This window comes from Camellia sinensis, chromosome 15, assembly GCF_055761805.1.
Source record: "Camellia sinensis isolate YWXY chromosome 15, ASM5576180v1, whole genome shotgun sequence".
Taxonomy (NCBI): Eukaryota; Viridiplantae; Streptophyta; class Magnoliopsida; order Ericales; family Theaceae; genus Camellia; species Camellia sinensis.
Genome location: NC_138975.1, coordinates 143105644 through 143128962, shown reverse-complemented (window position 1 = coordinate 143128962; position 23319 = coordinate 143105644). Strand labels below are relative to the sequence as shown.

At 36.5% G+C, this 23319-nt stretch overlaps 2 protein-coding genes and 1 pseudogene across 2 annotated transcripts; 2 read left to right on the top strand and 1 right to left on the bottom strand.

Moving 5' to 3' along the window:
- Positions 1-223: 223 nt before the first annotated feature.
- On the top strand, positions 224-16570 carry LOC145812688 (uncharacterized). Its single transcript, XM_082907695.1, has 5 exons — positions 224-582; positions 14898-15040; positions 15375-15556; positions 15969-16082; positions 16200-16570. The coding sequence occupies exons 1-5, from the start codon at positions 313-315 to the stop codon at positions 16325-16327; spliced, it is 837 nt and encodes a 278-aa protein (XP_082763821.1). The 5' UTR covers positions 224-312; the 3' UTR covers positions 16328-16570.
- A 244-nt stretch (positions 16571-16814) lies between these two features.
- On the top strand, positions 16815-17967 carry LOC145812689 (NDR1/HIN1-like protein 6 pseudogene; annotated as a pseudogene).
- Positions 17968-18009: 42 nt separating this feature from the next.
- Positions 18010-22495, bottom strand: LOC145812687 (uncharacterized). The gene is made up of 3 exons (XM_082907694.1): positions 21102-22495; positions 19451-19617; positions 18010-18401 (listed from the first exon to the last, which is right to left on the bottom strand). Exons 1-3 carry the CDS (start codon positions 22377-22379, stop codon positions 18194-18196), a joined length of 1653 nt encoding a protein of 550 aa, XP_082763820.1. The 5' UTR covers positions 22380-22495; the 3' UTR covers positions 18010-18193.
- Between the last annotated feature and the right edge of the window lie 824 nt (positions 22496-23319).

Genomic DNA, 23319 nt, shown 5'->3' with positions numbered 1-23319 from the left:
ATGCGGATTGATTTTCTTCAATCCGTCAATTTGACGAACGGATGGCAGATTGGAGGTTTCGTGTCCGCAACCGACCCGTACTCACCCTTAATTTAAACAATTACAAGTAAGTAGTAGTAGGGAGTAATTTTTTCATAATAGTGTGGGCTAAATTGTAATAACAGTATTTCTGTGGGAGGGGGAGGTCAGCGTAAATAAAATTATTTATTTATTTATTTTCATTTCTTCTTTCCTTTTAAAAGTAGCATAAAACGATCAATAACAACATAGGAGAGAGCAACAGGAGGAGGAGAAGGAAGAGCACGAGGCATAATGATGGGCGGCGAAGAAGAAAAAGAAGAAGAAATTGGGAAAAAGGATGAGGAGGAGGAGGAGGAGGAGATGGTGGGGAATATTGGATCGTACGGAGGGAGGGTGAGAATGGTATACTCGTCGGCGGCGGCGGCGGAGATGATGCTGCTGTGGGGGATTCAACAGCCAACGCTCTCCAAACCAAATGCATTCGTTTCTCACTCCTCCCAACAACTCCGCCTCGACGCTTGCGGCCGCACTCTTTCCATTCTCCAATCCCCTTCTTCCTTGGTAACTTACTCCCTCCTTCCTTCCTTTACTCCTCTGTGTGTGTGTGTGTGATGATTGCCATTCTGATGTGTACAAGTGAATCAATGGAATGGGAGGGTTGAGTGGTGGGTGGGGCGTATGATTATGATAAGATATGATATGCAGCAAAATTTCTTAATTAATTAATACCTAACTTAGCTGCCCTACTACTTGAAAGTTTAATCTCTCTCTCTCTCTCTCTCTCTCTCTCTCTCTCTCTGTGCAATGCAAGAAATCACTTCTAGGTGAATATTCTATTCTGGCTAAATGGCTGAATTTAGGGTTCTTTCTTTGGCATTATCAGATCATAGCAATACAATCATCGTCTAGCTGGATGTGCTCTAAATTGTGAAAATTATGTTGACAACCTCTATTGATTTTCATTTTCATTTTCATTTTCATGGTCTATATAAAATGGTCTTGATACGCTAATCTCTAAGGCCACTATATGCAATAAATACTCACCATTTTCAATTTCATTTTCTACACTAAAGCTTTTATATTAGTAAAAAGTGTTGGAAATTTTGGTTTTAAAGGCTTATGTTGGGCCATCTTTGAGTCCAAATTTCAGTGGGGCTCACACGTCATTTGAGGTGGGTCCAAGTGGTGGTGTGTTCTTTGCCGCATGGCAAGTCACAGGATGAAGATGGATCGTCAAAACCATTTATAAGTGAATGAGAAGTTAACGTTGTTTTCGGTTTGGTGAAATGAGAAGTTGAAGAGTCAAATGTGGTTTTAGGTATCCTACATAGAAACAATAAGAGAGCGCTTATATGAGTATATAAGCTTTAAGTTGACATGCTTGGGATAGGCCCCAAGGGGCACCCCAAGTTTTGTAAGGAGAGAGTTATGGACAAAGTGGGTTTGACCCAAATCCACCACACGCGCCGCCGTCGTCCATCCAGCCGGGCCGGATGCGGGTCGTGGGTCAGGTCCTAGCTTTAATTTTTTGGACGAAATTCGTTTGACTTTTTTCAAAATTCTTGCGGGAAAATTTGAAATCCTAACGGATTAATTCAAACTGTTGTGCCAAAATTCGAATTCGATTTTTTTGCTTCTTGGAACAGTGCCGCTCTGGTCACCTCTCTTCATTTTCCGGCGGTTCTAGGTTTCACACCTGTTCGAAGGGTTTTCTACCCTTCCAAACAGACACCTCTTGGCCTAGAAATATAGGATCCTTCAGCAGATTCAATTCATTCCATTGTTTCCTTTCCCGTTTTCCTTCTATGCTGCATTATTCTTCATACTAGTTCTTAGAGGTTTAAGAGAGTTTCAGAACTCAGGTTCTGGTTCGCCAGAATAGATTGTTTGTAATGTTACTACAATCTGTGTGAATGATCATTGTATCCTGGGAGATAGACACCGATAATCCGTGAGCACCTGTGCGGTGGTGAATCTGTTTTAAGGATAGAGTGTTACACACTTGACTTGATCGTGCTGTTCTTCTCGGTACAAGAACTTCCTGTATGTAATTTATTTATTTTATTTCAGTTTTTTATTTTTTTACACAGAAGATTGTTCCATCAATCTTAAGACAAATTCGAATTATTCTGTTTATACAGAATTTTTCGTTTGTTTCCTTTTTAAAATTTCCTTCTAGTTTTTTTTTTTTTTACAAAAATTATTTTGTGTGAAATTTGTCAAAAATTAATTCTAATTTTTCAGAAATAATATTCTAGGTTTTCATTAATTAAACTTCTGATTTTCAGTATTTTAATTTTTGAAGTTTACAGGAATAATATTCTGTGTGGAATTAATTTGATTAAATAAAAGTTTATTTTCAAATTACTTTGAAATAAAAGTTACAATTTTGTTTATTTTATTTTTTACAGAATTATATTGTGTTTTTTTTGGTTTAATTTTCTGTGTAGAATAAAATTTTAATTTTAATTCTATTTTATAACTTAGAATTTAATGGCTACTGAAACTTCTAATCCAATTGGTGTTGCGGCTGCCTCAATCCCTTCTGCTGTTGTGACAATCTTGGTAAATCACGGGAAAAAGCCAGAAAAGTTCCTAAGAACTAACTTTAAAAGATGGCAGCGAAAAATGCTGTTCTATCTTACGACATTAAATCTGACGCTTTTCCTTCATGAAGATGCTCCTGTTTTGAAAAAGGATGAAACCGACCGATAAGTGGTTGCTGCGGTCGAGCTTGGAAGCATGCGGATTTCCTTTGCTGCAACCATATCTTGAATGGGCTTGATAATACATTGTACAACATTTATAGCCTATCAAGACGACAAAGGAATTATGGGAGTCATTAGAGAAAAAATACAAAATAGAAGATGCTGGCTGGAAGAAATTCGTGGTAATTTTTGAATTTTGTAATGGTTGATTCAAAAACAGTGATTAGTCAAGTTCAGGATCTCCAACTCATTCTGTATAACATCTATGCTGAAGGCATGTCCCTAAGCGAGTCCTTCTAAGTTGCTGCCCTAATTGAAAAATTACCACAAGGTTGGAAGGAATTCAAGAACTATCTCAAACACAAGCGCAAAGAAATGACTTTAGAGGAATTGATTGTACGTTTGAGGATTGAGGAAGACAAGCGAACTTGTGAGAGGAGGGTTAGAAAACATTCTATGGAGTCAAAAGCTAATGTGGTGCAACATGTACCAAAAGCAAAGAAACGGAAATATACCGTAGAAAATTCCTTATAAGGGTCTAAGGGAGGGGAAACCAAGAAATTTAAGTTTAATGGCAAATGCTACATCTGTGACAAAGAAGGACGCCAGACCAAAGATTGTCGTAGCAAGTGAAGAAACCTGCTCAAGCCAATATCATCGAAGTGGATTGAATCTCCAATGGTATTGATGACATAAACCTTTCAGCCGTTGTCTCTGAGGTCAACCTTGTCGGAAATCTCAAAGAATGGTGCGTGGATACTGGTGCTACTCGTCACATCTGTGCTGACAAAAAGATGTTCTCCTCATATTTTGCTGTGGACAATGGAGAACAACTATTCATGGGCAACTCCTCAACTTCTAAAGTCGAAGGACAAGAAAAGGTTATTCTGAAAATGACATCTGAAAAGGAACTCATTGTTAACAATGTGCTGCATGTACTGGATATTCGCAAGAATCTTGTTTCCGAATCTGTGTTGTGCAAGAATGGGTTAAGGCTAGTTTTTTAGAGTGACAAATTTGTACTTACTAAAATCGGGATGTATGTAGGAAAAGGTTACATGAATGATGGCATTTTCAAAATAAATGTAATGACTATTGTATTTTCTATGATTAATAAGAATACATCTTCTTCTTACTTGCTTGAGTCTTCAGATTTATGGCATGGTGGACTCGGACATGTTAATTATGGATTTTTGCGTAGATTAATTAATATAAAATGTTTATCTAAATTTGAAATTGATCCAAATCATAAATGTGAAATTTGTGTTGAGGCAAAATTAACTAAAACTCATTTTCATTCAATTAAAAGAAGTACTGAACCAGTTGAATTAATTCATAGTGCCATTTGTGATTTTAAATCAATTCAAACTAGAGGTGGGAAAAAAATATTTTATCACTTCTATAGATAATTATACTAGATATAGTTATGTTTATTTAATTCGAACAAAGGATAAACCTTTGGAAACTTTTATTTAATATAAGAATGAAGTTGAAAATCAACTTGGTAAGAAAATTCAAATTCTAAGAAGTGATAGAAGTGGTGAATATGAATCACTTTTTGGTCATCAAACCACTACTCCTTACTCACCTCAGCAAAATGGAATTGTTGAAAGGAAAAATAGGACCTTAAAAGAAATGATGAATGCCATGTTAATAAGTTTTGGATTACCTTAGAACTTGTGGGGGGAAGCAATACTTTCTAGTAATTATATTCTAAATAAAATACCAAAAAAAAAAGTGAATCAAACATTTTATAAAATGTGGCATGAGAGAGTACCATTCTACAAATACTTAAAAGTGTAGGGGTGTTTGGCTAAAGTGACTATTCCTAGTCCTAAAAAGACTAAGATATGTCCAAAAACCGTTGATTGCATATTCATCGATTATGTCAAGAATAGTAGTGCATATCGGTTTTTGATTCATAAGTCAAAACACTCAGAAATTCATGTAAATATTATTATTGAATCTAGAAATCTATAAAGCACGGATACTCCAAAAATAGTGTCCTACGAGTACCGGGTTCTTACAGGGTGCGGGTGCGGGTGCGGGTACGCGAACTGGTACGGCTGCACGCGTACCGGGTACAACAAAAAGGGTTTTGGTACGTTTGGTTCAATCGGGTACGTCGTGGGTACGCTGGGGCAAAAAATCAAATTTGTAAGAGAATTAGGGATACCGGAGCAATTTATTTATGTTCTTTATTAAAAAGAACAAAAAATATAGTGTTATTTTGTAATATTAAGAATATATAGGTTTTGTCCCTTCTTGCATCTCTTCACTTCAGCAATAGCAAAGAGAACGGCGCAGTCTTCTTCGTCTTCTTCTTTAGCAACAGCAACATCTCTTCACTTTGAAGCCCTCCGGCAATGGTGACGCAACGACACCCTCCAGTGAGTGTTCTTCTTCGTTTCTTCGTCTTCGTCCTCGTTTTTTCTTCTTCGTTTCTTCATTTCTTCGTTTTTTTCTGCAGATCAACAACTGCTGGTCTTCGTCTTCTTTATTCCTTTCTTCGTCTTCCCTCCGGTGAGTGTTCTTTATCTCTCTCTCTCTTTTTTTTTTTTTTGTGCACTTGCAGATCAACAATTTTGGTGGAAGAGATTATTGATTTGTGTAAATATAGTAGAGTATTATCTTGATTTTGACTTAATTCAAGTGCTTTTTTGTGTAATGTTAATTGCTGCTGTTGTTCTTCATCTGCTATCTTTATGAAATCTTTCTTTGGTCTCCCGTTATGTCTTTGGCCTCACCCTATAAAAATAGCAAATTGATGAGCAAAAAGCAAGATTTGAAAAATAAATTATGATCACAGTGCATAACATGTCAAAATGAGAGATTTCACAAATATTATTTTTAATGCTTAATGGTTTTCTATTATAGAAAAATATGTTCATCAAGCAGTTTAGTTCTCTTTTTAATTTTGATATTTAATTTTAATTTGTAGGTTGGATCCTTTAACCATAATTATAAAAATAAAAAAATAAAAAATTATCAGCGTACCACAGCCGTACTTGTATCATACTTTTTTTTTGAGTTTTGCCGTATCGGCGTACCCGCACTTGTACCCCCACCATACTCTTATCCGCACCCCCCGTGCTTCATAGCTAGAGATGCATCGTTCTTTGAATATGTTTTCTAATAAAACTGGACAAGATATTAGTACTAGTCATGATCAAGAAAAAGATCAAGTACAAAAGCAAGAGATAGATCAAAATGAAGAAGAGGAACCTAGGCATAGTAAACGTGTTAGAACCTCAAAATCTTTTGATCCAAATTTTCTGACCTTTTTGTTAGAAAATGAGCCTTTAACTTTTAAAAAAGTTATGTCCAGTCCTAAGGCTCCTTTATAGAAAGAGGCTATAATCCATCTTGCAAAATCACATATAGGAATTAGTGGATTTGCCACCAGGTTGTAAACCTCTTGGATACGAGTGGATTTTCAAAAGGAAAATGAAAGCAAATGGATCAATTGACAAATATAAGGTAAGACTTGTGGTCAAAGGACATAGACAAAAAGAAAGTCTTGATTACTTTGACACATATTCACTAGTTGCTTGAACAACATCCATTAGAATATTAATTGCCATTGCATCTTTATACAAATTAGAAATTCATCAAATAGATGTGAAAATAACTTTCTTAAATGGTGAGTTACATGAAGAAATCTACATGGAACAATCAAAAGGATTTTCTGTTCTAGGGAAAGAAAAGAAAGTGTGTAAATTGGTTAAATCATTATATAATTTAAAACAAGAACCAAAGCAATGGCATGAGAAGTTTGACAAGACAATGATGTCAAATGGATTTAAAATTAATGAATGTGACAAATGTGTTTATGTAAAAAACACAAATGTTATGTTATAGTATGTCTTTATATTGATGATATGTTCATCATAGGTAATAATAACGACATAAAGAAAATGTTGAATGAACATTTTGACATGGACATGGGAATTGCTGAGGTAATTCTTGGTATGAAAATTACCAAAATATCAGAAGGATATGCTTTGTCACAGTCACATTACATTGAGAAAATACTTGACAAATTTAGCAAAGATGATAATCATCTTGCTAGAACACCTATGAATGTTAATTTGTTTCTTTCTAAGTATGTACAGGAAAGTATTTATCAGTTAGAGTATGCCCAAATTATTGGAAGCTTAATGTACTTGATGAACTGCACTCTCTCAAATATAGCTTATGCAATAAGTAAATTAAGTAGATATACGAGTAATCCAAGAGTAAAATACTAGAAAGCTATTATAAGGGTTCTAAGATATCTCAGATTTACTCGTACCATTGGGCTAAACCATACTAAATATTTAGCTGTACTTGAAGGATACTGTGATGCAAACTGGATATCGGATACTAGAGACTCAAAATCCACTGGTGGGTATGTCTTTACTCTTAAGTGGTGCGGCTGTATTTTGGAAATCTTCCAAACAGACTTACATTGCTAGGTCTACTATGGAATCAAAGTTTGGAGCATTAGATAAAGCTGGGAAAGAAGCAGAATGGCTTTGTCACTTCCTTGAAGATATTCTAATATGGCCAAAACCTGTGTCTGCTATATGTATACATTGTGATAGTCAATCGGCAATAGGTAGAGCACAAAGTCATATGTATAATGGTCAGTCACAACACATTCGTCGTCGACATAATACTGTGAGACAACTACTCTTTAATGGAATTATTTCTATTGAATATGTGAAGTCTGAAGATAGCATAGCGGATCCACTTACCAAAGCATTAGCAAGAGAGTTAGTTAAGAATTCATCGAGGGGAATGGGACTTAAGCCTATTTAATAAGAGTTACCACAACGGCAATTCAATCTAGTTGACTGGAGATCCCAAGACTAGGTTCAAAGGGACAACTGAGTTGTGTATGACTTATAAGGATCACCGGAGAGTCGAACTCTTACCATTTTTATGATGAAATAGTGATGTTTGCAGCGTGTGAGGATAAGCAATGTTTTTAATGATTCTTATATCTAGGAAAACCTAGTAGAGTATGACAGGATACTTTTCATAAAAATCACCTATATGAGTGTGAACTGGGCTGGTTCTATGAGTTTTGTAAGGGTTACAATTCTCTAGAGCACTCATGAAGTACCAGGTTGTTCAAGGCCAAAATGAACACAATCGTGAGAACCAAACTGTGTCTAGAAATATGTTGTGTGAGTTCTATTGTCTTGGTTTACACAAATAGTTGAACAGTTCAAGACATCACGTTCGTTGATTAGCTAGTAAATCCGATAGTCTCACAAGGGAAGGTTGAAAGTCAAAAGCTACCTATCCTTTGCAGAATATCTCCGATTTCTGTACTCTCTTTAGAAACATCATGTTGCATTTTCTCTCTGTCAATTCCATTCATGTGGGGGATTGTTGGAAATTTTGGTTTTGTAAGCTAATTTTGGGCCATCTTTGTGCCTAAATTTCAGTGGCGTCCACATGTCGTTTGAGGTGGGTCTAAGTGGTGACGTGTTCTTTGTCGCATGGCAAGTCACACGGTAAAGACGGATCGTCAAAACCATTTATGAGTGAATAGAAAGTTGACGTCGTTTCGATTTTGTGAAATGGAAAATTGAAGAGTCAAATGTGAGTTACCTTGTTTTGGGTGTCCCATGTAGAAACAATAAGAGAACTTATATGAGTATATAAGCTTTAAGTTGACATACTTGGGATGGGCCCTAAGAGGCACTCCAAGTTTTGTAAGGAGAGTAGTTATGGACAAAGCGAGTTTGACCCAAATCCACCACATGCACGCACCACCGCGTCCATCCAGCCGGGCTGGGCGGGGTTGCGGGTCGAGTCCTAGCTTTAATTTTTTGGACAAAATTCGTTTGACTTTTTTTAAAATTCTTGCGGGAAAATTTGAAATCTTAACAGATTAATTCAAACTGTTGCGTCAAAATTAGAATTCGAATTTTTTTGCTTCCCGGAACAGTGCCTCTCCGGTCGCCTCTCTTCATTCGGTAGTTCCAGGTTTCACACCTGTTTGAAGGTTTTTGCCCTTCCGAACAAACACCTCTTGGCCTATAAATACAGGATCCTCCAGCAGATTCAATTCATTCCATTGTTTCCTTTCCCATTTTCCTTATGTGCTGCATTATTCTTCATACTAGTTCTTAGAGGTTTAAGAGAGTTTCAGAACTCAGGTTCTGGTTCGCCAGAACAGATTGTTTGTAGTGCTACTACAATCTGTGTGAGTGATTATTGTATCCTGGGAGATAGACGCCGATAATCCGTAAACACCTGTGTGACGGCGAATCTATCTTAACAACAGAGTGTCACACACTCGACTTGATTGTATTTTGCTATTCTTTCCGATACAAGAACTTCCTGTAAGTAATTTATTTACTTTGTTTCAGTTTTTTATTTTTTACAAATAAGATTGTTCCAACAAAAAGCTATCCACTGCGCAAAGTCCATTAATGTCAATTAAGTCTTGCTCTAGTTTCTACACACTTTCATTATCAAGAAAATGAAATAATGTAAAAAATAAACTGATGTATTATTGATTGATATCTTATTGTTGTTATTAGTACAAATGTGAGAGGCTCCTTATATAGGAGATATAGGTGTAGTAGGTGAAGTGGAGGTGGTAGTGGTGTAGGTGAAGTGGAGGTGGTAGTGGTGTAGTGGGTTAGGTTTAGTGGAGTAGGTGAGGTGAAGGTAAATTCTAACAGCCCCCCGCAAACTCAAGGAGGATAGAAACTAACCAACTTGAGTTTGGAGAGAGGAATAAAACAAGAAAATGCATAAAAATAAAAAAGGATAGGAGACACTGTATGGTCGTGTCAGACCGTTGGTGAAGACACTGTATGGGGTGTCATAACGTTGTAGAGGACACTGTATGGTGGTGTCAGACCGATGTAGAAGACAGTTTATGGGGTCATGTCGGACCGTTGTAGAAGACAGTTTATGGGGTCATGTCGGACCGTTGTAGAAGACAGTTTATGGGGTCATGTCGGACCGTTGTAGAAGACAATGTTGTGACAGTTTACGGAGTCTTGCTGGACCCTTGTAGAAACTAACCGGAATCTATGTCGGGACAGTTTACAGAGTCTTGTCGGACCCATAAAGGAGCTAACCGGAATCAATGTCGGGACAGTTTACAGAGTCTTGTCGGACCCATAAAGGAGCTAACCGGAATCAATGTCGGGACAGTTTACAGAGTCTTGTCGGACCCATAAAAAGTTGCACCCTCAAAAGGTGTGCCCAATTTTGTCAAAAGGCGTGCCATCAAAAGGCGTGCCATCAAAAAGGCGTGTCCACTTTGTCAAAAGATGTGCCATGAAAAGGCGTGCCAGTTTGTCGGGCGGCAAGAGGCGCGCGATACGCGTGGCTGCCTCGGCTATTTAACCAAGACGAAGGCTGAGGCTGAGGCATATCATTCTGAAACCTCTGAAACCAACCCTTCGCTGAAAAAAACTCTGCCTCTGCGGAGAGAGAAACTGTGGAACTCTTTGTTGCCATTCTGTCACCAACCCTTCCGAACATTACCAGTCTGAAATTGCTATTTCGCTGAAACACTTAGCAATCCAAAAACATGGCCTCTTCTTCCCGTCCAGCTACCCAGAACCTGCTCACGCTCTTTCCAGAACTGAACGAGCCCACAAGAGAAATAACTGGTGCGGTGGCCAGTGAACCTCAACCAAACACCTCTGGTTTTGCTCCATTGAACTTTCCGATGCGGTCGGTGGAGCAAAAAATGGCGGTGCAAACTGATATTGAGGCTAATCAGTATACTCTGAAGTCATGCGTGGAAACCATGACGGCGGTCACAAATTTGTCGAACCGGCTGCAGAGTAGGACAAATGAGGTGCAGCATTTAAATTCCCAGCTGGCTCTGCTCCAACGCATGTATAAGGATGCGCGAGCAGAGATCAGTGTGCTAAAGGCAGAAAATAAGGAACTGAAGCGGAAGGCCACCGTGATGTTCCGATTTGGAGGGCCGCCATATGCTGCAGTGGAGGAGCAGGGAGTAGTTATCATGCCCAGTGGAGTGGGAAATATGGAGACAACACCGGCAAGGGCTGCACAGGACGGAGGCAAGAAGAAGAGACCTGCAGTAGAGTAGAGAGAAAAAATCCCACTGTTCCGATATGTGTTGGTTTTGATTGTTTGTTTGTTTTTTTTTTTTTTTTTTTTTTTGTGGGAAAATTGTGATCGGGGTTGATCCCTGAGATGAATAAAATATGGTGGTGTGCAAAGTTATATGGTATGAATGAAATTTGAAAAAAAAGTAAAAATAATGTGAAAGAAAAATAAAGAAAGAAATAATAAGAATAAAGTTGAAATCAAAACGAAAGATAGGGGAAATAAGGAAAGTGGTTCACGGGGTTTATTGGCCCAGTTTTTTTTTTTTTTTTTTATTTTTATTTTATTTTTATTTTTTTTTAATAAAAAATGGAAGAGAAAAAGAAAAGAAAAGAAAAGAGAACCAACTATTGATGATGAAAAAGTGAGAACCAACCACGTGAGTGCAAAAGGTGAAGATGGGTTTAAAAAATAAAAAAAAAAAATTAGTGGATGATGGCATGCTATCAAATTGCAGATTTATGAGAACCAACCCACGTGGGTGGCTTTGGTTTTTTTTTTTTTTTTTTTTTTTTTTTTAATAAAATAAAATAAAATAATAAAATAAAGAAAGTTTCATAAAAGGGATGCACATGGTTCTGAGGTGGTTCATAATAAGAATAAGAATAAACGGAAGTGGGAATAAAAGGGAAATATCGTGGGGGGCATGTGGGGGCATATGGGTTGATTATTAGAGAGAGAGAGAGAGAGACCAGAGAGTTTATTGGCCCAGTTTTTTTTTTTTATTTTTATTTTTATTTTATTTTTATTTTTTTTTTAATAAAAAATGGAAGAGAAAAAGAAAAGAAAAGAAAAGAGAACCAACTATTGATGATGAAAAAGTGAGAACCAACCACGTGAGTGCAAAAGGTGAAGATGGGTTTAAAAAATAAAAAAAAAAAATTAGTGGATGATGGCATGCTATCAAATTGCAGATTTATGAGAACCAACCCACGTGGGTGGCTTTGGTTTTTTTTTTTTTTTTTTTTTTTTTTTTTTTTTAATAAAATAAAATAAAATAATAAAATAAAGAAAGTTTCATAAAAGGGATGCACATGGTTCTGAGGTGGTTCATAATAAGAATAAGAATAAACGGAAGTGGGAATAAAAGGGAAATATCGTGGGGGGCATGTGGGGGCATATGGGTTGATTATTAGAGAGAGAGAGAGAGAGACCAGAGAAGACTTCTGCTTCATCTCCTTTCCCATCTGCCTCCACCTTTAGATTATCCTCAACTAAGCCATCCATTTCCCTCGTTCACAGCTCCTAATCGGAGGACCCTCTCAGACGAAGCTGAGACTCCCAAATGGAGACTGGAGTTGACGATGATTCCGGCGAGATTCTCCAAGACAAGTCCAGCAGAGGCGGGACGTGGGGGATGAAATGCCTCTCATCGGCAGGTAGAGTTGCGGCCCGGTGTCGTTGATCTTGTGATAAATCGACCTCCTCGGCAGTCCAGAACGATGCTGCGGCCTTCTTGTACATCTCCCAGATTTGTGGGTACTGGATTGGAAATATACAGAAGCGATCTGGGTTGGCTTTGAATGTGATCTTCAACATCTACAACAAAAAAAAAAAAAATACTAAATTCTTTTCCTTTTCCATGGCTTACTTCGACTCTATCTCTCGCTTGTGGATCTCTCATGATGTTGATCTCTTGGGCTACCAGACTAGCCGAAGCACCAAAGACTGATTTCGAGTTCTGGAAAACCCTCTTTCCTGTTGCTGTGGCGCATACAATTGGGCATGTGGCTGCGACAGTGAGTATTGCAGTGTCGTTTACTCACATCATCAAGAGTGGTGAGCCTGCTTTCAGTGTGTTGGTGTCGAGGTTTCTCTTGGGGGAGATTGTGCATCCAGAGGTACATGAAGACAGTGATGAGACCTAGGCCTCTCTGATTTCGATGTTGATGATTGGATCGGATCGGATCGGAATGAAAGATCAGACTTTAGGACAGAGAAGAGTGAAGGTATGTGTAGAAAATTTTAGTGGATTAGGTTGAGGTCCGGCGGGCGGCCAAGGTGAGGTTGCCGCCCGCCGGGAAGCGAAAATAGTAGGTTCTAAACCTGCTCTGATACCATGTAAAAAATAAACTGATGTATTATTGATTGATATCTTATTGTTGTTATTAGTACAAATGTGAGAGGCTCCTTATATAGGAGATATAGGTGTAGTAGGTGAAGTGGAGGTGGTAGTGGTGTAGGTGAAGTGGAGGTGGTAGTGGTGTAGTGGGTTAGGTTTAGTGGAGTAGGTGAGGTGAAGGTAAATTCTAACAAATAATAATAATTGTTCTCTAAGATTTTCAAATTTCTTTGCTTATGCTCCCTTCCATTTTTCTTTCATCTTCTAAATTTCTACCCATTGATCAACATGAAATGTTTTTCGAATTTGTTTAGTCATGGCCCTTTCCAATAATCTTTAATGGGTACTATTTGGGAGTTGTTTTTTTAGAAGCAACATAGGGTAGGGTTGCTATAGCAATTTTATATTATATCAATCAAGACGAAAGCTTAGCTTTGCTCTGTTCAAGTGATTTTGTCAAAGCCATAGAAAGGGGAAGTGCTTTTTCAGCAGGCTGATAAATGAATGTGAATGGCATCATGGAAAGTTATTTAAATTCTTCTTCCAAAGAATCTTTAATGGGCAACAAGTTAGATTTCAATTCTTTTAAAAATATACATATCTCATGAAATTATTGCCACTCGGTCATTTATTTATTTATTTATTTTGCTATTGCTAAATTACTTTTGCGTACGAGTCAACGTAGTAATTGTTTTAGAGTGTTTATAAATCATACCCTTCTTGTGAAAAAAAAATAATTTTTTCAATAAAAGATAATGCAATTCAGTGTCAGTAAAAACATGCTTAAACTGTAAAGCATAACAATAAAAATGCTTTTCATAGTTAAAGTGAAGCGCATGTACAAAAGTGAGTTTTTTTGTGTTCTTTTATTTTGTTTAATAAGATGTAATTTATTAGTTTTAATATAATAGTATTGAATGGGCCCTTGATAGTCATTATGCTAAAAAACTTGACAAAGCTTGACAAAAAGAGATTTCCAAGGATATTTTACTGGAATGGAAATACAAGCTTCATTACAATACTGCAACTAAGTCTCATCTGGAAAATAGCATCAAACATCAATTTCAATACTAATCTTAGCAAAACTGAGCCTTTTACTGAGGTCAGCATACAAAAGGGCTTCACGTTTTCCGTGCTGCATCACTCTTTTGTGAACTATAAATCCTATAATCCTTAGTTTTTGAGGGGAAAGATCTTAAAAGCATTTGGGAAATGATTTCTTTTGGCCTCTTTGATTGTACATGGCTCCTCCTTTTAGATGATTTTCTTTTTTAATTTTAATTTTCTAGGGAATGGAGAGCCTTGTGTAGAATGTGAATTTCTTTTTATTTGGATAGTTTTTCATGTTCTGTCCTTTTTTATTTTAATAAATTTATTTTGCGTTGTTTCCGATAAAAAAAAAGACGGTAAAATATGGGTCATAAATTCATAATGCTCTTACAGAAATGTGTTGTTACATGATTAATTCAAAAATAAATAAATAAATAAATAAAATAAATAAAAAAATCTGTGCTCTATTTGATGTCTAATTGTTAAAAACAAATTGCTCTAGAAATATCTTAAATTCTATTATTATAATCAATACAAGTCTACTCTTATCATAACATGTTCCTGGCCCATTCGATGGACTTGAACAATCCACGTTCCAAGTAATGTAGGTTTAAAGTCAAGAAACTTATACAAATACTGCTAGAGCTGCCAAGACTAAACTGCCAAGCATCCTGTATTGGCACCACCACCACTGAGTAATGGCTTTTTCTTTTTTATACTGTACAATTTTTTGTACCATTTGCTGATAAATAAGAATTTGCAGTGGGTGAAAGGATATTTGGGTTGACTGACCTATGGAGTTGAATGGTTATCAGAACTTTGTAAAGCAGCGATAGTTGATTTGGCTAATGGCTTCCTCATTTGGACCATCTTTTCACTTTGTTTATATTCTAGTTATGGTCATTTTTAGATCTTTGATTTTTTTTTTTTATTTGTTTTTCTTTTTATAACTTTAGGGAACTCCTGGAGTAACAGGATCAGTGCTTTGGGACAGTGGAGTTGTATTGGGGAAGTTCTTAGAGCATGCTGTGGAATCAGGGATGATGCTTCTTCAAGGCAAGAAGGTTGTTGAATTGGGATCTGGCTGTGGATTAGTTGGGTAATAATAACAACTATTTTTAAGTTCCATCTTTGTCATTATACCATACCATATGAACAAACTGAGTAAGTTTATTTTCCAGTTGGTGAAATGGCTTTCAAATGAGGGAAGCAAAAAAATAAAAATAAAATTACATGGTCAATAAACCTTATAAAATAGGACTTTTATTAGAATTCTAAGCTGATGAGATGGTAGACCATGTCTACGAATGATTAGTAAGTGCGTAGCATGAGGAGTGGAATTTTCACTCTGATTTTTTTATATTTATTTTGCTAATTTTATATGAAAGTAATTGCTTCTCTTAAATTATGATTTTCTTCTGTTGTGTTTCCAGCTGCATTGCTGCCCTTTTGGGTGCTGAAGTTATTCTTACTGATTTGCCAGATAGATTAAGGCTGCTGAGGAAGAACGTTGGAACTAATCTGTACGGAAATGTTCGTGGTTCTGCAGCAGTGAGTCAATTCGTTTGGGGAGAGGAGCCTGATTTAGAATTGATTCAACCATTACCTGATTATGGTACAAAGATCTTATATCTTCTCTTCCACATAACAAAGGTTTTAAAAATTGGTTGTTTCTATAACCAAGTAGGTGTAATGGGTGTTACAACTCCGTTAAGTGCCTGTTACGGTGCCGTTACAAATTTAATGGCTATTGTAATCAATTTTCCTAAGAACCAATACCAGCTCTTGGTTGTTGGATGTTGCACCCGGACCTTCCACATGGCGTGTCTTGACCTACGAATTTAGTCCCATGCTCCATATGCATTGTCATCAAATTACCAAGTATTCCTTTAATGCTTCTGGGCCAAGTTCTGATCTTTTATGAGTTGTTTTGGTGCTCATTTAAAGTTTCTGAATTTTAGAGTTTTTTTTTTCCCTTAATTTTATATAGTCTTATTGTGTTATTCTCTTATTTTGGATGAAAAAAGTGTTGGGGTCAGATGTAATTTATGGTGAGGATGCGGTGATGGATTTATTGGCCACACTACTAGAACTTTGTGGCACCCAAACAACAATTATTTTGGCTGGAGAACTTCGCAATGGTACAAAAAATTTTAAGTTTGCTTTGTTCTGCCCTATTGTTCTCTCTCTCTCTCTCTCTCTCTCTCTCTATATATATATATATATATATACATATAAATATTTGTTTTTCTGTGCAGATGCTATCCTTGAATACTTCTTAGAATCTGCATCAAAGGAGTTCATCATTGGGCGTGTGGACCAAACTCAGTGGCATCCAGAATATTGCAGCCCACGAGTAGTGATTTATGTCTTAGTGAAGAAGTGAAATAAGAGAAAATGATGATTATCATTCAGCAATGAGTCATTATGTCATGCATCACATTTGTTTTGTGCTATTTTTCTTGGATGGCAAGACATTTCCTTTGCCGTGACATGCTGCTGTTTGAAGCATGGAAATAATCTACTATGTTGGGGTGGGTCTTTGGCTGAAGATGTTTGATTGCTTTAAGGAATGGTCCTTTTTTAAATATATATATATATATATATATGACGAGACTTCATGAATTTAGTGCTATGTTGTTGACCTACTTCAAAGTTATATGTTGCTGACCTACTTTAATTGACTTTGATTTTGTATATTTTGCAATTAGGCGAGGATGGTGAGGATTTTCCAACCAAAAAATCCCCCTCCTCCAACAGACAAATCAGCACACTCGCAATGAGATTATACCATACACACAAGCTTACACTCACACAGCTGTCAGTCAAATAAGGAGGGCATCAGTTGGATCTTATATAAATGGTGTCTGTCCCTTCACTCAGTACTCTTTGCTTTTGCATTGATTGACTGATAGAAGAATCAGTTTAAGAGAGGTGTCCCAGCACCAATCTAGGGTTGCCATTCCACACACAGGTTAGAACAAATAAAGCTGAGATAAAAAAGATCCCATATTATGGCAGATCATCAGAAAAGTCATCCGGTCGTGGCGGATGGGGAAGCACAGCCAACACTGCCTAGAGTGGAAGCACAACCAACGACACTGCCTTTAGTGTCGCGTGGTTTATCAAATTCAGAAAAAGGAGATAATCCAGTAGTGCAGCATCCCCGTCCCCTTCCTCCATTCAATGTTCCAGTAGTACCAATCCACTCAAATAATCCACCAAAGAAGCCGAGAAGCAGCTGTTGTTGCTGCAAATGCTTGTGTTGGACGATTAGCCTTCTTGTCCTATTATTGATAGTTGTAGGAATCACCTGTGGCATCCTTTACCTTGTGTTCCGCCCAAAACTTCCCAACTATTCAGTTGATAGCCTGAGTATATCTGATTTACGGCTGATCAACTTTGGTATGAGCCTCTATGCCAAATTTGATGTGAAGATCACTGCCACGAACTCAAACAAGAAAATTGGAATCTATTATGAAAAAGGGAGTCAGCTAAGTGTGTGGTACTCTGACACCAATCTATGCCAAGGAACGCTCCCAAAATTCTACCAAGGTCACCAGAATACCACACACCTCGACGTGGCTCTAACCGGTCAAACCCAATATGCGAGCACTTTGATGACAGCATTGCAGCAGCAGCAGCAGACTGGAAGAATCCCTTTAGATCTCAAGATAGATGTGCCTGTCAGCGTTAAACTTGGCAAGTTGAAATTGAGGAAGGTAAGGGTTTTGGGCACTTGCCTCCTCGTAGTTGATAGCCTATCTGCCAACAGTTTGATCAGCATTAAAGCGAGCACTTGTAAGTTTGGGCTCAAGCTCTGAGACTTTGCCATCCTTGTACAAGCTCATAGTCATGGATCTCTCTTCTTCTTCTTCTTCTTCTTCTTCTTCTTCTTCTCGAATTATTATCATTATTATTTTTCATCGGTTTTGAAATTGAGCCGACGAGATTCTCTTTTCCCTTCACTTGTCACATTATCACTTTCATTTTTAATTATTATTATTATTATTATTATTATTATTATTTTTTGTTTTTCCATCACAAACGGTTTATACTCAGAATCCGTACAACTGTAACAGCAACAATTTGATGAATATTTGATGAGTGTACAAATAGATCCTGACCGTCTAACTAACTGGTAACAAAAAAGGGCTTCTATCAACAGTAATGCCGTCCATCTCCATGAAAACAGGAAAATTGACTAGACTGTACTGTATCAGTACCCATTAATTACACTATAAAGCACTAATCACTCACCAGTTAAAGCACGTGGCCTATGCTCTATTGTAAACAGAGACATTCCGGTTTGTGAAATAGCTCTCACAAAAGCCATGTTTGCAGTTAAAGTTGGAGCTCGCCATTGATCTCCTGTGCCAAAAACAACCTTGTTCTTGTAGGCCAACTTTCTGGTGGTTGGGAGACTCATCATGCGTGCTGACGGACTGTCACCCACAACCCTGCACCAATAATTACTTACTTCATAAGCATAAAGAAAATTCGATTAGAGTATGATCCACATTGAATCAATGTGCTTTCTAATATTACTATTTTTACAATATAAAATCAGTGATGACGCTAAAAAATTACTTACTTCATAAGCATAAAGAAAATTCAATTAGAGTATGATCCACATTGAATCAATGTGCTTTCTAATTTTACTATTTTTACAATATAAAATCAGTGGCGATGCTAGAAAATTAGTCTTGTGTTGTATAGTTTCCTTGCATATATATCCACATCAAATTTTACTTCTGTAAATTGTTGAAAACTGGAGGGAAAGGGGGAAAACAGAAAAGAAAGAAAAAACAAGAAAAACAAACAAACATTAAACAAAAGGGAAGGAAAAAAAAACGTTCCATATACCACTGGCACAGCCCTTGACTGGTTAGAGACCCATTTGGAAGCTTAAGGTGAAGACCATGGGTCCAATGCAAAGGCTCGGGCTTAATGGAATTGTTCAATTGCACAATTCTTTGGGTATTTTGGTTAGAAAGGAATGCAAGGAATGAGAATTTTTTAAGATAAGTTTGATGAATTGGGAGTCTTGTGGGATAGGATTTATTACCTATTTTCATTTTGGTAGTCAGTTTCTCCTCCTAAGGAGATCCTTTTATTTTAGATAGGTAGAGAGATTGGAAAGTAGTGTGCAATTTTCTACTTTTTGTTTCTCTTCTTTTCTTTTTTAATCTTCTTGGTGGATCTCTGGTCCTCCTCCTATTGTAATAGTTTTGCTTAATTAATTTTTTTTCCCTGTTGTTGATAAAAAAGAAAAAAAAAAAAGAAGAAGAAGAAGCATTGTTATGAACAACTCGCTGATAATAATCAAAGCAAAACCTAAATTGGATTCTATAATAATGCATATATGAATAGAAATTTGTTAACATTATCAGGTTATGTCATCCAGTCTAACATTTCTTTTAGTCATAAATAATAAACCATTTAAAAGGAAAATACGCAAATTAAACCTAGTTGTTGTAATAAAGGATAAACTGATCATAAAACTCACATGAGGCATTTTAGCAAGTGATCAGCCCTTGACTTCTCATTTGGCCCCCCACACATTGACACTAACTCTTTAAACTCCGAACAAACACTTTCACATATCATGCCTCTCTTTCCAAATAGCACACCACCAAGTTCCATGTGGATTGGATTCTGAATTTCAGACATTACCTGGCAAGATGTATAGATCAATTTCCATCACACATGGACATGGCGAGTATGATTAATGCATGAACACTTCAAAAATGCCACAAATATACCAGAGATTCCATGTGATAGTTATCCCCACGTAGAAAAGAGAACTGACGCCATTATTAAATGTGCAGTTGGACTTTGAAATCAATACTAAATAACTGAATGATCTCTAAGTATTACTAAAGTTTCGACAGATTAATACTATGAATGATTCCATTTTTTCTACAAAATTATTAAAATTGTAAGTTCCTTTTTTCATATTATGAAAGTCTTAATATATGTACAAAATAATACCTATTTGTATCAATAGATGCATGTTAAACAAATTATGTGTGTGTGTGGTTCAAAGTAACATTCTAATAAATGACATATCTTCAAGGAATGAAACTCTTAACCAATCAATTTCATTAGTAAATACCAATCCCATTCATATTTAAGCTAATAATAACCTTACTTGATAAAGATTAGGAGCTCTTTTGTTGACAAAATATGCAAATCTGTGAAAAATATCACCAATTTTATTTATTTTTTTGCTTTTTACTTTTTCGGGCTGAAGAAAGAACCACCATTAACAAACTTGAATAGTGTTTTTTGAACTAAAACCAAAAAGCTCCTCCGAGGTCTACTGCTAAATAGTAACTATGCAACCTATTCCTTTGGAATGACATACTTTCATCATGAAGCCTCATTGACCTGGATAATGAATACCTTTGTTCAATCTTGAAATCTCTATCTTGATCTTTATATTCTCATTGTTAAGGTTTAAAATTCTCCACATCTGAGTCCAATACAGCAATGAGACAAAATGCACAAGAAGAAATAATGAAGGGAGAAACAAACTTGTACGGGAAAGTGGACATAAACCAGCAACAATAGGAGAAGAAAAAAGGTGAATAAAAATACATAAGATTAAAGGATAGTGAAAGAAGTTGGTGATACAGAAAAGGAAAGGAAGATAAAGAGAGAACAGATGTACAATGAAATGCAAAGACACAGAAGAAGAAATCAGCCAAGATGAAAGAACCAGAAATGAATCAGAAATCAAGGCATAATTGAAAGAAAATGAACTAGCAGAAATCATAGGAGAGAGAGTTTCCTGTCATCATATATCCACAGTCAGCCTTTAGTTGCAAAAAAAATTTCCACTAGTAGTGTACACTGTACCCACAGTTGTTTAATATAAATTTAGCTGATGACAGTGTTCAATGCTAAAATGGAGGGGAAAAAAATATCCACTCAAACTATCCTAGGTCTCATAGCTAGCTATATTCAAGGAGATGCCTGAAATACAAGTAGCCAAAATTGGAAAGAATAAGCCTTCTTGATCAGCTTTATATGTTCACTGCACGTAGAATTGGCAGAAAAGATAACTAGTCTAATGCATACAATAAACACAGGATGATGCTCAAGATTATGATGTGGATGGCACAGCGCATGCACTTGAAATATAAAATATATACCTGGGCAATCACAAACTCATAGTTGCTCTTAAAGCGCTTCCTTAATTCGCTCTCGGATTTAGCCAGAATATTGTGTGTACTGCCATTACTGATTCCCGATATAAGAGCAATCAAAGCAGTAGTATCAAAATTTATGAGATCAGCTTGAAGCGACAAGTCCTTTTGTGGAGCAAATTCAGCGTCATTGACATTGACATCCAAGGGGCCTAATTTCATTCTAGAAATGAGAGAGAAGAAAGAGGTAGCCAAGTTGAAAGGAATGCAGTCTTCTCTGGTGGGGGTTGCAGCAGCAGCAGCAGACAGGAGCAGGAGTGAATCCTTTAACCCCCCACATTCTATCTGTGGAATGGGATCCCTATCCCTACCCCTTGAAAGATCAATCTTTATTTGAAGGACACACAGAGACGGAGGAGGAAGAGGAGGTGGAGGTGGATATATCCAGTCACCACCACCACCACCACCCTCTAATTCCTTAGAAAGATGGAAATGGGGAAAGTGGAAACCCAAGTCAGAGGAGGCTCCAAATTCATGTTCAAGCTTAGAGCGAATAGTGTCATCAAGTCCATTTGAGAAGAAAAGGATGATTGAACAAGGTTTAGTTGATGGGGGGGAGTGGGAAGCCGCATCAAGAAGTTGTTGAATTCGAGTTCTTAAAAAGAAGGTCTTCTTCTTCTTCTTCTTCTTCTTCTTCTTCAAGTTATTAGTATTAGTATTATTATTATTATTATTTGCACAAGAAGAGGCATTATAATTGTTATTATTCCAAAAGATATAGTTGGGATTTCTAGCAGAAACAAGGAACCAGACTGGGTTTCCATTGAGACTGCATACTATATCAACATGTATTTTTGAATTTTTATTGAGGAGATTCGAAGAAGAAGAAGAAGGAGGCAAAGGTGGGAGAGGAATGGGCTTACAAACACGAGACACCCCTTTCACAAATGGCTGCTGGAGGATGTGGACCACTGCCTCAAGATGACCAATGTTCAAACTGCGTGAATTCAAATTCAAATTCAAATTGGGAAGAATGGGTAAACGAGAAAGGAAAGAGAGCTCGGACTGGGCAAGTCTGAGAAGGGTTCGGTTGCAGGAGGAGGAGGAGGAAAGAGATGAGCATGAGGATGAGCTGAGTATTCGAATTCGATCTATAACAAGTCTGCATCTTTGCTTAGCCCTTTCTATTTCTATTCCTATTTCTATTTCATCTCCTCCGCTCAAACCCACCACCGCCTCCTCCCTCTCCATCTTTGTCTTCATCCTTGTCCCCCAATCCACCATTTTCTTTTTTATACTCCCTCATTTTATCCTTTATTTATTTTTATTTTTTTATATTTTGAGTTACATTTTTTTTAAGTGACAACAATACAAAATTAAATATTTGAAGCATTTACAAAAAAAAAAAAAAAAAAAAAAAAGAAAAAAAAAAAAGAAAGAAAGGTTGACTAAAAAATAATAAACTAACTTTTTAATACTTTTTCAATAAAATTTAATTTATTTTTGCTTGTAGTTACTTAAAGAACTTTTAACAGTGTCTAATACTCATTTGTATAAACATACTTAAAAAAAAAAAAAAAAAAAAAAAAAAAAAAAAAAAAAAAACTTACTTAAAGTTGAAAAAAGTCCAATAAATTTTGAGCCGTGAATGGCAACTTTGTTAGATAATGTCTCAATGGGACCACATAATTAAATGTGGTGTTATCATTTATAAGAAACCTACAATTTAAGTGATTCAATTTAGTTAATAGGTTTAAGGGTATATGTGTTATGGACCTAATGTGTAGATACTGGTTGTATAATTTCTATTTCTATGAGGGGCAGAAATAGAAATTAAAACATATTGGTTAAAGTTAGTTTTCATTCCTTTTGAACTTCCACAACCTTTCAGTTTTGAAAACCAATAAATAGAAATTAAAACCAATAATGGTTAAAGTTGGTTTTCATTCATTTTGAACTTCCACAACCTTTCAGTTTTGAAAACCAATTACAACCTTTAAGAGGTTATGGTCCCTATTCCTTCCCAAGTGGAAATAAGAACACTGCCATTTTTTTTCTAAATCCTCTCAAGGAAAAACATAAGGCACCAAAGGGGAAAGGATTAGAAGGCAATAACATAATCAATAACAAAGAGTTCATTGATAATCACGCTTCCGTTTAACCGTTCATCAATGGATTCAGGTATGTCATTTTATCTTGATTTCTTGATAATACACATGGTAAA